General features: G+C 37.3%; 1 protein-coding gene and 1 pseudogene across 3 annotated transcripts in view; both read right to left on the bottom strand.

The window, feature by feature from the left end:
- Window positions 1-291: 291 nt before the first annotated feature.
- Window positions 292-1011, bottom strand: LOC144497530 (small ribosomal subunit protein uS15 pseudogene; annotated as a pseudogene).
- An 8180-nt stretch (window positions 1012-9191) lies between these two features.
- LOC144497507 (mesoderm induction early response protein 3-like) overlaps window positions 9192-13438 on the bottom strand; it is a 50162-nt gene continuing 45915 nt past the window's right edge. For all 3 annotated transcript variants that reach the window (XM_078218889.1, XM_078218898.1, XM_078218906.1), the window contains one exon: window positions 9192-13407. In XM_078218889.1, the coding sequence (XP_078075015.1) occupies window positions 12947-13407 (461 nt within the window). In that variant the 3' untranslated portion in view covers window positions 9192-12946. The remainder of the gene's footprint in view (window positions 13408-13438) is intronic.

Genomic DNA, 13438 nt, shown 5'->3' with positions numbered 1-13438 from the left:
CATTTGGGGCTTGCCTCATAGTAAAATCATTGCTTATTCCTTGGTTCAACGGCCCTTGAATAATTGAGGATGGTACCCAGGAAAAGAATAAATGTTCCAAGGTTCTTAACAGAAGTCAGACAGATAGTTAATAGCAGTGGAAAGGATCACAACCATAAATTGATTTTCTTTTAAACAGCATAAGCATTTTATTTTTCAGGTCCAATAAAATCTAAATGAAGAAACTTGAAATAAATAGAGCTGAAAAAAATACAGCAGGTCTGGCAGCATCTGTGGCAAGAGAATCAGCCAAATATTTGATCATTGACTAAACATTCACTATTCCTCACACTCTCCACAGAGCTGCCAGACTCCGAGCTCCTCCAGCACTTGAATTTCTTTCAGGTTTCTAGCATCGACAGCATGTTGCTTTTATTTCAATGAAGAAACTTCTCAGCCTACTCTTGTTGAAGCCATGAAGGATTCATACTTGCAGTTGAGTGGAAGCACCCTCTTCAACTTGTAATAACGAGCCAACCTGTGCATTCTGTTTTCAATAAGAACCAAATAGAATTTGGTATTTTTAATCCTTCCTGTTTCTCTCTAAGTGTTTGCGGACAGCAACAGCAGTCTTGATCAAGTAATACAAACCTCTAGGCAAGTCTGGAGCAAGTCCCTTAAAACTACAGGATCCTGAGAATCTTATTCCCAGTAACAAAGCGCACCTGGACAACACTAAGAATCCCTAAGGGTCATACCAATCTATGATGGGGGTCAGACCCTTCTTTGCCAGTTTATAAATCTATTTGTTCCACATCATTAGATGCTAGTTTGAGCCACGTGGGCACACTGTGTAGGGTAAAGCTGACTGGGACAAGCGCTTGTCAAGAGCATGCAGGCGACCCATGGTGGTGACAAGCTTGATGTTTTGAGAAGGCCCTTAACTAAGAGAAATTGCAAGATAGAGGACTAAGCTTTGCAGAGAGTAAGGCGGAGCCAAATTAGACATTAGTCAAGACAAAAACAGAAAATGCAAGATCTCAGCATCTGTGGAGAGAGAATAGAGCTGATGTTTCGAGTCTGGATGACTTCGTCAAAGCTGGATTTTTTTCCCAGCATCCACACTAATTTGCTTTTATCTTAATGTAGGCATGAGTCAACTTTTATTCTTGAGAAGTGTGTAAATTTTGTCCTTATAAAGGGATACACTTGTGAATTTATGGACAGGTTAGATGTGGAGGTGCAAACCAGATATCAAATGTTCAGGACTGGAAATTATGCAGGGAAGTGTTTGCCAAAGGTTAATTGTAAAAACATGCCAGAAATCTCATCTTCAAAGGACCCTGGTGGAAACTAGACATCCTTCTCATAGATTGGATGGTACTTCCTCCAGCAACAACCAGTAAATCTCTTCTGCACTCTCTCCAGTTTAATAACATCTTTCCTATAGCAAGGCAACCAAAACTGAACACAATATTCCAGGTGTGGCCTCACTAACGTCCCGTACAACTGCAACATAACTTCCCAACTTCTATACATAATGCCCTGACTGATGAAGGCCAGCATGCCAAAAGCCTTCAAGTTACTAATAATGAATAAGTATAAGGAAAGATACCTCACTGAACCTTGGCCAATCTCTACCTCACTCCCTTTTCTGCACAATACAGCTAAAAGGACAAATATAGGTATGTTGGATGACAAATGAATGCAACTCACCCTCTGAAGTTTAAAACAACGTTGCGTGAAATAAATGGCCGCAATGATAAATTTCTTCCTTAGCAATGGATATGAAAAATAACTTCGATTTTAAGTGCACCTTATGATAATTCCACATGTCAGGTGGCCTCGTAATATCTCTCTCCACCATTTCTTACACTACCAATGTTCAACATTGAGCAGTAGGGGTGCTATGTCACCATTGCTGGCAAAAAGAAAGTCCATAGAAAATTTATGTTTTTCACTATTTGGGCAATTTCTCTGTAACACAATTTTCAGACTTGGGAATGTGCAGTTTTTGCTTCTCATACATATTTTAAACATACGCACACCTACTCTAGGTACTTCCCAGATGGTGACGACTGTACCCAAAACTTAGACAAGAAAACAGACCTCATAGAGACCATAACATTTAAAAGGAAATCCAAACATTGTTTTAACCAATAGAACACCACTGGATTTCACAGTTTTAAAAAACTTTATTGTATGCAAAATAACCGAACAAGCCGCATTATCCTAGCAATGTGGTTTATAACTACGCACGTTTTGCATTCAGCATTAATTCTTACCTTCCCCTGGAATCTCATAAGATGCATCTTTTAAGTTGTTTACTTATTTGGGGAATAACCATAGGTAGCCACAGTGCTCTGGAGAATTCTCAGCTCCAATTATTCTCAAAGATAAAACTTTAATTTACCATCCCTTGTCTGTGGATGCCTTAGAAAAGTAACCTAAACAAGGAATTAACACTTCCAAGCTTATCTGCTTATTGCTTTCCTTACCACAAGACTCTCTGGAGGGCCAGTGTAGATCTGTCCACCCTATCCCCTGTTGCACCTATGCCATTTTCTAGTTAAAGTTTAATTCCTAAATTCAAATGTTATATTTTAAAACACATGAACCATGAACTTGCAACACGGATAGCACAGCACTGAATGAGTGGATGTGCACCAATGTCATTCTAGGTTGAAGTGCTAAACTACTTTAGTAAGCTCAAGTGCTTTGACTATTTCCTTATGACCCTAATACAAAAATATTAAAATGAATACCAACAGCAGTGTATGGTATTTTAATTATCTTTGTGTGTGTGTGAATATCCAAGGACAAAGGCTTGACTTTCCTTTGTTAATTACTTTGCAATATTTACAGCATATTTCTACTGGACATTTTCTCATTTTTAAAGTATTTTTTGGAATATATTAGGTTAGCTATTATTATTCATTATAGTTTTCTTTCCTCCAAAGCATTTCTAATGTTTTTTTAAATGATTAAGTTGATAGAAAATGAAAGATTTGTCAGGGAGTTCATCAGACCCCAAACTATTTTTGCAGATCTTGGTACACTTACCTGTCGGTACCAATAACAACTGCATCAATTTGCTCCATTAAGAGACAAAGTTTTGTCATCTGCTATCAGGGTACCTACTGCCAAAGAGACTGCAATGCCAAGTGTGAAATATACAGTCCCAGCTAGCACTGCAATTTCAGCTTACATCTAAATGAAAAGGTGAATCGTGTTTATAAGCATGGAGAGAATGTCCATCTCCTTTCCCCACATAAGATACAGTGGCACAGTGGTTAGCACTGCTGCCTCACAGCGCCAGGGACCTGGGTTTGATTCCCAGCTTGGGTCACTGTCTGTGTGGAGTTAGCATGTTCTCCGTGTCTGCATGGGTTTCCTCTGGGTTCCTCCCACAGTCTGAAAGACGTGCTGGTTAGGTGCATTGACCTGAACAGGTGCCGAAGTGTGGCGACTAGGGGAATTTCGCAGTAACTTCACTGCAGTGTTAATGTAAGCCTTACTTGTGACTGATAAATAAACTTTACTTAGGAATTTGACAGTTGCCCAATGCTGCTGCTTATTTCAACAAAATGAAGGTCACCGATAATTGCTATGCTCCCCAAACCTGAAGTTCATTATGGTCTTAAGTGACAATGCTTTTGTTTCAGGACTTTGATGTCTTGAGTGCTTTATGTTAACAATTAGTGGAACCAGTTGAAATGCAATACTATGGGGTATGGAATCTTGAGCCATCTACTTCATACATGTTGGGTGATTCTAGATCACCAGAAGTGTACTGCCAGTCTTATCTGTTCCCTTGTGCTGCTGGAACTGTAGACACTCCTGCCAGATATGATACCCTAGAACTCACTTGAGAAAGTACAGTTCACCCCAATAACCTTCCACACACTAATTTCAAGTAGCAGCATATCCACTTTTCCAGCCATCAAATAAGGGTTTTGAGTAATGCCATCACATCACTTACCCACACTTTTTTGGCATTACTAATAGCCTTGTACATGACACTTTGAAATGCTTCCCAGGTACAACACATATTTAAGACCTTTCTCAGTAGCTAAGGAGGTCAGTTGGATAGCATATACATGTTTTCAGCGAATGTTTCATTTGGAATAAATCTTAAAACTTTTATTCGAGATAGGACAATTTGATTCCATAAGTCACTGTCACAGTGATGTCAAATACACTGAAAAGAAGGAGCAGGGGGACATAGCATGTGACAAAAGAGCAGGCCCATGGGATTAATTGGATAGTCATGATGTGGAGATGCCGGCGTTGGACTGGGGTAAACACAGTAAGAAGTTTAACAACACCAGGTTAAAGTCCAACAGGTTTATTTGGTAGCAAAAGCCACACAAGCTTTCGGAGCTCCAAGCCCCTTCTTCAGGTGTGAAGAAGGGGCTTGGAGCTCCGAAAGCTTGTGTGGCTTTTGCTACCAAATAAACCTGTTGGACTTTAACCTGGTGTTGTTAAACTTCTTACATTAATTGGATAGCACAGACAGGATGAGCTGAATGCTGTCTTAGATCACTGAGTCTAAATATTGTGCTACACCGTCTACACTTTCAAAATGCTTTGCCCAATGTTAAGACCAGCTCATGAAATTTAATTTAAACACACTTCCCTACACTAAGCTTTGCAGAGCAAATGGTTTTGCAAAAGAACATAAAAAAAGGAATCGGTAAAAAGCTATCACTACTATTTAAAGGATGCAACACTAACTAGTTGCAAATACACTCCAAGGTGCTTTAAACTAGTTTAAAGTTACTTTAAGAATAAGACAAGAATTAACAATGTCAAACCAATGGAAGGCATATTTGGACTTTTTAAAATCAAGATCTTGCATTGGATTCTATTCTACGTGTTGACCAAAAAGATTGTCGGAGGTAAAAAACTTGAAATTATTTAAAAGTCAATTAGACTCTATAAAATAATGAGGGGCACAGATCAGCTAGTCAATATCTTTTCCCAAAGGTAGGTGAGTCTAAAACTAGAGGGAGTAGGTTGAAGGTGAGAGGGGAGAGATACAAAAGTGTCCAGAGGGGCAATTTTTTCACAGAGGGTGGTATCTGGAACAAGCTGCCAGAGGTAGTGGTAGAGGCGGGTACAATTTTGTCTTTTAAAAAGCGTTTAGACAGTTACATGGGTAAGATGGGTATAGATGGATATGGGCCAAATGCGGGCAATTGGGATTAGCTTTGGGGTTTAAAAAAAAGGGCGGTATGGACAAGTTGGGCCGAAGGACCTGTTTCCATGCTGTAAACCTCTATGACTCTAGTCACTATTGCAGTGGGGAACCTTAGGATAATTCTGAATTTTAGAATTCTGAATGTATAAATTATGAGTCAAGTAATTTTCATTCTCCATGATTGTCTTGATATTCAAAGCTGTCCAGACCCGCAAAAGATTGACATCACTGAACAATCTAAGTGCCTTGGCTGAGGTCACAGTGAAGTGCTTTCTTATTGTTTGGTAAAGCTGCTTTTAGATTATCATGACCACAGATGAATCAACCTCAAAATTCCCCACATTCACAGCCAGGAATGGAACTACGTTACTAAACACACAAGTGAAAGGTATTTAAACTACAATCTACAATCCATTTTTGGTCCTCGTCTGCAAAGACATCAATATCTCACCCATCCTGTAACACATTTTACATCTCCCATTTCTGGTCATATGCCACTATTTGCCATTTTAAGTTTGGTGTCAAGGTTTTGAACAGTTTGGTCTCAGCCTTGCTCCCAAATTGAAGCTTAAGAAAACACTGGGACCAACATCAAACCATCAAAACTGCCTTCAGTTCAAATCAAGATTGAAATTGATCAGAAAACAGAATATTTAAAACAAAAATGGTCATATTAAAAGCAAGCTTCCTTGACAAATAATGTTACAGTGAATCTATAGCTCAGCTTGCCTGATTAATTTGATGCTGAATAAACTATATGAAAGTTGGTTCAAGTAGTTCTAAATCCAGCTTAGAATATTTGTGAAAGGCTTACAAGAATGGGAGTCGTTTTTGAACTGTTAATGGTTATAGAGCAAAGTTAAGCAGGACATTCATTCCAGCTACAGTAAGTTACAGCACAGAGCTTCTTGGATGGTCCAATAGATTATTCATATACATTAGGAGTCAAATTTACAAAAAATACCTTGAACCTGTCCCTCTAATTGGAATGAGATGCATCTTCCAAAGAAAATATTCAAGGTCCTCGATAGATTGTGGATTCACTGTGGCTCTATCACTGCTGTATATTATTTTTTATTTTGTCATGGCCCTCCAGAGCTCAAAAATGACTTTACAGTATTCGCCTGTAAACTGAACAGCTTGTCATGAGGACATACCTTCAAACTAACCGCCCTAAAGCATCCCGTCGTTCTACGAGCCTTCAATAGGTTCTTAACTTGATAAGCAAAGTGTGTTTTAGCATTAATGTTCATTGCCAGAAGTTTGATTTAATATGACCAAGGATATGATCCAAGTACAATAATGGATCAGAGTGAAGAGACCCACAATCCAGGAGATTAGTTTAAGTACCATGTAAACATAGAAAATAGGAGCTGGATTAGGCTATTGGGCCTTTCGAATTTGCTCTGCCATTTGGTATCATGGCTGATCCTCTATCTCAACATCATTTTCCCATGTACTACCAATACCCCTCGGCAACTTGAGTCTAGAAACCTAATATCTTAAAAAAATATATTCAGTCACTTGGCCTCCACAGCCTTATGTGGTAGAGAATGCCATAGGTTCACCACTCTGAGTGAAGATGTTTCTCCTCATCTCAGTCCTAAATTATCTACTCCGTATCTTGAGATCATGACTCCTTGTCCTGGATCCCCCAACCAGAGAAAACAACATTCCTGCATCCAGTCTGTCCAGCCCTGTCAGAATTTTAGACATTTCAATTAGATCACCTCGCATTCTTCTAAATTCCAGTAAACAAAGACCCAGTCTACCCAATCTCTCTTCGTATAACAATCCTGCCATCCCAGGAATCAGTCTGGTAAACCCTCATTCTATGGCAAGTATATCCTTTCTTAGATCAAGAGGCCAAAACTGCACACAGGTATGGTCTCATCTGCATGCAGCTGCAGTAAGACATCCTTGCTCCTGTACTCAAATCCTCTTGCAATGAAAGCCAACATTCCATTTGCCTTCCTAACTGCATGCTGTATTTGCATGCTTGCTTTTCGACTGGAGCACTAGGGCACTCCGGTCCCTTTGTACATTTCCCAATCTAGCAACATTTAAATAACACTGCCATTCTGTTTTTCTTTCTGAAGCGGATAACTTCACATTTATCCACATTATACTGCAGCAACCACGTATTCAACCACTCACCCAACGTGTCTAAGTCAACTTGACACTTCTTAACATCCTCCTCACCAATCACATTCCCACCAAGTTTTGTGTCATCAGCAAACTTGGAAATATTACTTTTGGTTCCTTCATCCAAATCATTGATATTTTCTGTGAACAGCTGGGGCCCAAGCACTGATCCCTGCGGGACCCCACCAGTCACTGCCTGCTACTTAAAAAATATCCAATTATTCCTACTTTGTTTTCCTACCTGCTAACCGATTCTTAGTCCATGCCAATATATTACCCACAAGCCATGTGCTTTAATTTTGTACACTAATCTCTTATGCGGGACTTTATCAAAAGCTTTCATAAAATCCAAATACACTGGTTCACCCCTATGCATTTTACTATTAGAACCTCAAAATACTCCAGTTTGGGGTGTCAAACATGATTTCCCTTTCGCAATCCATGGTGATTTTGTCTAATCCCATTGATATTTTCTAAGTGTCCTATTATCATATCTTTTATAATAGATTCTAATATTTTCTCTGCTACTGATGTTAGGTTAACCAGTCTGCAATTCCCTATTTCCTCCCTCCCCCTTTTTTAAATAATGGGGTTATGTTTGACACCCTACAATCTGTGGGGACGGTTCCAGAATTTTGAAAGATGAAACCAATGCATCCGCTATTTCCATGACCACTCCTTTTGCACCCTGGGATGTAGATTATCAGGCCCTGGAGATTTATTGGCTTTCAGTCCCATTAATTTTTCCAGCACTATTTTTCTAGTAATACTAATTTCCTTCAATTCCTCCTTCTCACTCGACCCTCGATTACTTAGCATTTCTGAGAAATTGTGTCTTCCCCTGTAGATGTTTCCATCAAAAACTGGAACAATTCTGCAACAGGCAACTGTCAAATCATTAATGTCCAAGGCCTTTTATCAACAGAATGCTGAATGTTTAAAATGTACTAGCCTTAAGTGCAGCTATTTGTGTTTCTAAGAGTTCTTATTCTGGAGAGGTGCTTGGTGGCATTTTTGTACCTCAAGGATATTTGTAAGCCAGCTACCAGGAAAATACACAGGAAAACTAATCCAATTCCCCAGCTTCCAAATTGGAGAACTAGAATAGGAATCAAGTTAGTGTCTGGATGCCCAAGACTATAGCTAACTAATGAGCACAACCATCCACACCACGTGTTGTTCCTTACCCAAACAACAGAGCAGTGGTCACTACCACAAATAAAGTAGATTTTTTAAAAAAAATTCCATTGTACATACAAGTTCCAACCAGAGCAATACAGAAAAGTAAACATTATACCACAAAACTAAAATCTTTCTGGTGCAGAGACAATGAAAATTGCAGGTAATGCCTTGATCACTGGTAGCCATATAACAAGTGTGTCCATTATGGAATCAAAGTGGGTTTGCAAAAGATGAATGTTTTTTGGATACAGCTTTTAACAATATTACAACCTTTACACTCAAGCTTTGAAATATGTAAAAACATAGCTCTGGCTGTAGAAGAAATGATAGCGTGTTACTGTAAGACTAAGAAATGTTACCCAGAATTTTAATGAAGCTCTCGAATAGTAAGAGTCTGCCATTGTGTAATTGTAACAATGAATTTTAACACAATAATTCCTATTCACCCTCTGGAGATCAGACCGATTTTCCTGCTGTATGTCAGACAAACTATAATCAACAACAAATATTGGTGCAGTGATTAATGTCTAACATGATGCTTCAGTGTCTCAAATTTTGCCTGGACTTAAATGTAATTTAGGATATGATATATCATATATCATATGATATCTTGTGACTTTGGGTAAATTCTGAAATATTAAATAAACCTTCATATGAACTTTGAAGTTACACTTAATCAAAATAAAGATGAGATTTCCAGACTTTTTATTTCTGGAATGGTGTACACCACATATCAAGATACAACATAAGTACAAAATAATGCTGAACAAAACCTTCAGTGTTTATATACAAATATTAAAACCAAATGCAACATTAGAGCATTCCCCTTGAATACCTTCAAAACTAAATGCTGTCTTGATTGTCACTAATTAGCTCATATTTTTCCATTGGCAGTTCTATTACTAACTCTGAAACAATACAGCAGAAGAGGAGCTGTAGCACCATTTCTTCAGAACAGTATCGCCGGTGTTTTTATTTTATCAAAAGCATTTTAATCAGCATGTCTATATTGATCACCAATACCAAGCTGTTTACATTTTTCACATTGAACAAGCTCCCTCTTCTATTCAGATGTCAACTTTTCAGATTTCTGTTACAATTGCAATTGTAGCTCGAGTGTTAACCAGTCGCTATTTTACTTTCAATAAGCAATTTTAATTCACACTGTAGACTTTGGTTAAAAATAAATATCACTAAGCTTGACAACTGAATTTTTTTTTGCAGTACAGATGTTTATCCTCAGCCAATAAGGAAAATTGCACAATTTTAAATGACCTAATTGTATGCATTTTGATATTCTTAAACCAACAACCATGTATAACCTTCAAGTAAATGGAGCAATTGATAATAGGAAACTAATAATTTAGGTTAGTGAGAAAAGCATAATTTCTGTTTGGGCAAAATATTGCTATATTCTTTACAGCACCTGTTACACTTCCAAATGAATTAGTATATGAACTGACTTCTCAACATGGAAATGGAAAACAATCATCTTTGGCCAGCATTTTAAACAAAGCTCAACAATAAACGGCAAGACCGTCTAAATCCCAGCGGTTTAAATGATGAGATGCTCATTTAGAAAGAACAAACAAAGCAACGTTTCATGGCACTTTCAAATGAAAATTTGGGAAATAAGTCTTCTATATGCAGAAATTGTACATAATTACATTCTCGCAAATTATTGCCCTCTTTAATATGAACATGAAAAGGAAACTTACAAAATTCTAAAATAGCAGTTCCCAGCAAGTATTTGGTTTTAGTTTTGGTAAGTTATCAGTATCATACACATCGCATTGATCTTGGTTTAGCATATATGCTAATGAGCATTTTGCTTCACACACCAAACACAATTCAGAAAACAAATTTTAAAAATTAAGTTAATAGCAAGTAACTGATACTAGATCTAATTAAATGATTAAAAAATCTAGTTTAAATTTCAGTCTATTTGGCAAAAACACCAAATAAAATGAGTTTAAACAAACTGCATTATTCAGTCAGAAGAGTTAATCAATGCAATTGGCAAGAGAATACATACCCAATAAGGATTTGTGGCTCTTTATTTTTTTAAAAATCACAAGCAAATCAGTTCTACGAAATTTTAAATTAAACCCTGTAATAAAATCACACTTCTGTTTACCAAGGGAACTTACAAAGTCTGAATGCATAGTTAAATTCTGTATTTATAATGCACTAGGAATGGTTTTCAAAATTTCAGAAAGTGCAACTGATGTGAGTGATCAGTCATAAATCTGTGTGAACATTACTACAGACTAGCCTTTGCAAATCCACAGTCACACTCAAATATAGAAATGAAGGGATATGTATAGCATTTCCACAAATACATGACTAGTTCAATTAACATTAAGAAAAAAACCACAAAAAGACAAATGCATAGATCAGCACATAAACACAGCTACAAGAAGCTGATGACTTGGATTACAATTTCACGCAATACTGGCAAGAGCCAAGGCTACCCGTTACTTCTGTGTCTTGTACCTTTATGCCACTCTGTACTGTCTCAGAACCTAAAGCTTTGTCTATCATACAAGATTCCTGTATAAAAACTGAAAAACCATTAGATTATGGCTGTACAGTTATATTCATCTACATAGAAAATCAACCAGTCTCTCAAACCACAGTACCCACTCTTGCACATTTAAAATGCCAACTAGGCCAACCTTTGTGTGACAATTCTGTACAAAATATTTTTTTTTTTTAGGAGATTGCAAAGAATATGGGGTGGACGAAGAAATATTCTTTTCAGACAGGATATAAATATTTACAATAAATGAAAGCAGTTCATCATATTGTGTATCCCAATTACTTGACCTCCTTAATACTTTCACACCATATACACAATCAGTAAAATTCTTCTCAAATACAATACAGTAAAACCCTGGATTTTTAAACATAACAAATAAATGTAAAAGTAGCGATCCAACAGGAAATAACACCTTGATATATTAACAGCTGCATTTTTACAGTTCATATTACAAGATCTGCAGATCAAATTTTATACATTAATGGCCTACAATTTAAATTAGAAACTCTAGGAAGAAAAGCTATGTGGATAATAAAAAAGTTACACTATGAAACATGACATTGCATGTACTGTAAATATGTAAAATATACTTATATATTTTAGGAGGCTAAGCTTTTCCTACTTCTAATAAGGTAGAGACTTGCCAAGGTACCTCAATCAGTAGCTGACAATTTTCAGCAACAATTTACACATAAAAGTACCTATTTTACCTCTGTTGATTTGTAAAAATGGATACCACGTATCCCTGATCAGAAATAATTATTTAAATTCAATATTGGAATACTTGCTCTTTGCTTCAGTTAACAAGTGTGTTATTTCAAAACCTTTATCTTCAGAGAGTCACATTTACAACAGACTATAAAACTGGAATGCATTACGAAGGAGTTAGCTTCAACCTGGTTCATCAAGGTTTCACTGTATTATATACTGTAATATACAGGCACATTATTTTATACAAAACACAATGAACTGCTGCAGGAAATTTGGCTAGGCTGTCAAATTAGAATTGTGTTTAAAAGTGGCAAGTCCCAAGCTGTGTCAAAACAGTTTCAGCTGCCCCAGGAAATCTCATAAGATATACAATGCAGTTTGCGATACACTATAATACAATCTTTAAAGTCTTTAAAAAAAATAAACATCAATATACAATTATCACAAAATTCAATATTTAATCTAATCAATAAAAGCTTGAAGAGTTTTTAAGCACACAGAAATCTGGCAGTAGTTGCAACCCGTTTACAGATGGCAGCCATGCCCAACTCTTGCTAGACGAATGCATGTCTGTAGGCTTCCTCCCGCTGTACTTCATCCAGCAATTTTCTTCTAAAGGATGCACTCACGGCACTGTAAACAGAAGTGCTCTGCTTTAAGTCAATGGATGAGAGAAGGCTCTGTTCATGCAGGTCTTTGCACTGATATGCACAGTTCACTTCTAAAATGCTACATTAGCCAGGGACAAGGCTAGGTACCTGTAAACATTAGTATTCCTCTGTACCCACTTCTGTGACAGTGGTGTGGACTCATGGAAGCCATTTCTGTTGGTTCAGATTCTCAATGTTGGTGTCAGGAGGTGAAATGGTTCCTTTGTCTACCGGCTACAAAGGAGATGCAATAGCTTGAGAGTTCAAGACTGCATCATAAAGTTCAAATTTAAGTCCCCCAACTTTGCTGTGTGAACATAATCTCTGAAATTTCTATGTTATTAGGGACTGAAAATAAATGGCTATTTAACTCTTGAGAAATCAAGATTAGGTTCTATAAGTAAAAAGACATCACTGATGTCATAGTAAAAAAAATTCAAACTTCCAGTGAATGACTGAACAAACTTGATGGCTCACCCACCAAGTCCACTGTTACTGCATACCACCATTCCATAAGAATTTTCAATGCAGGAGTCACTCTGATTGGAGAGCTGTGTGCTGGTGTAGTGCATGGGGATTGATGAAGCCATTTGCTTCACTACCAGACAAACTGCTAAAATCTGCAACTGAAACAGACATTTTGGCACTAGTGATGTGATGTGTGCGATTTTCAAAATCCACACCCAGGTTATTTACAGAAACATCATTGATAAAAGATTCTTGAACAGCGATCCCCATTTTCAATCTCTTTGTAGGTCTTTCAGGTTCATCGTTGCACATGCTTATCTGGTTTAAATCAGAATGGTAGAATCCAGTCTCAAATAAATTTAGACAGTCTGTGTCACCATTTGTAGGCAAACCAAGTGACTCTTCTATTAAAACAGGCACATGGGTAGTTGGTCCCTTTGAGTGTAAGCTCTCTAATGGAGGAAAATTATAGGAATCCAAACAGTTTACATCTGCTACGTTGCATGTTGTACCAACGCTGGTTAGTGCTAAAAAAAAAGAAAGGAAAATATTACTATC

This window comes from Mustelus asterias, chromosome 1 (genome assembly GCF_964213995.1).
Source record: "Mustelus asterias chromosome 1, sMusAst1.hap1.1, whole genome shotgun sequence".
Lineage (NCBI taxonomy): Eukaryota > Metazoa > Chordata > Chondrichthyes > Carcharhiniformes > Triakidae > Mustelus > Mustelus asterias.
Note: the sequence above shows the minus strand (reverse complement) of the source record. Positions and strands in the feature narration are given on the sequence as shown.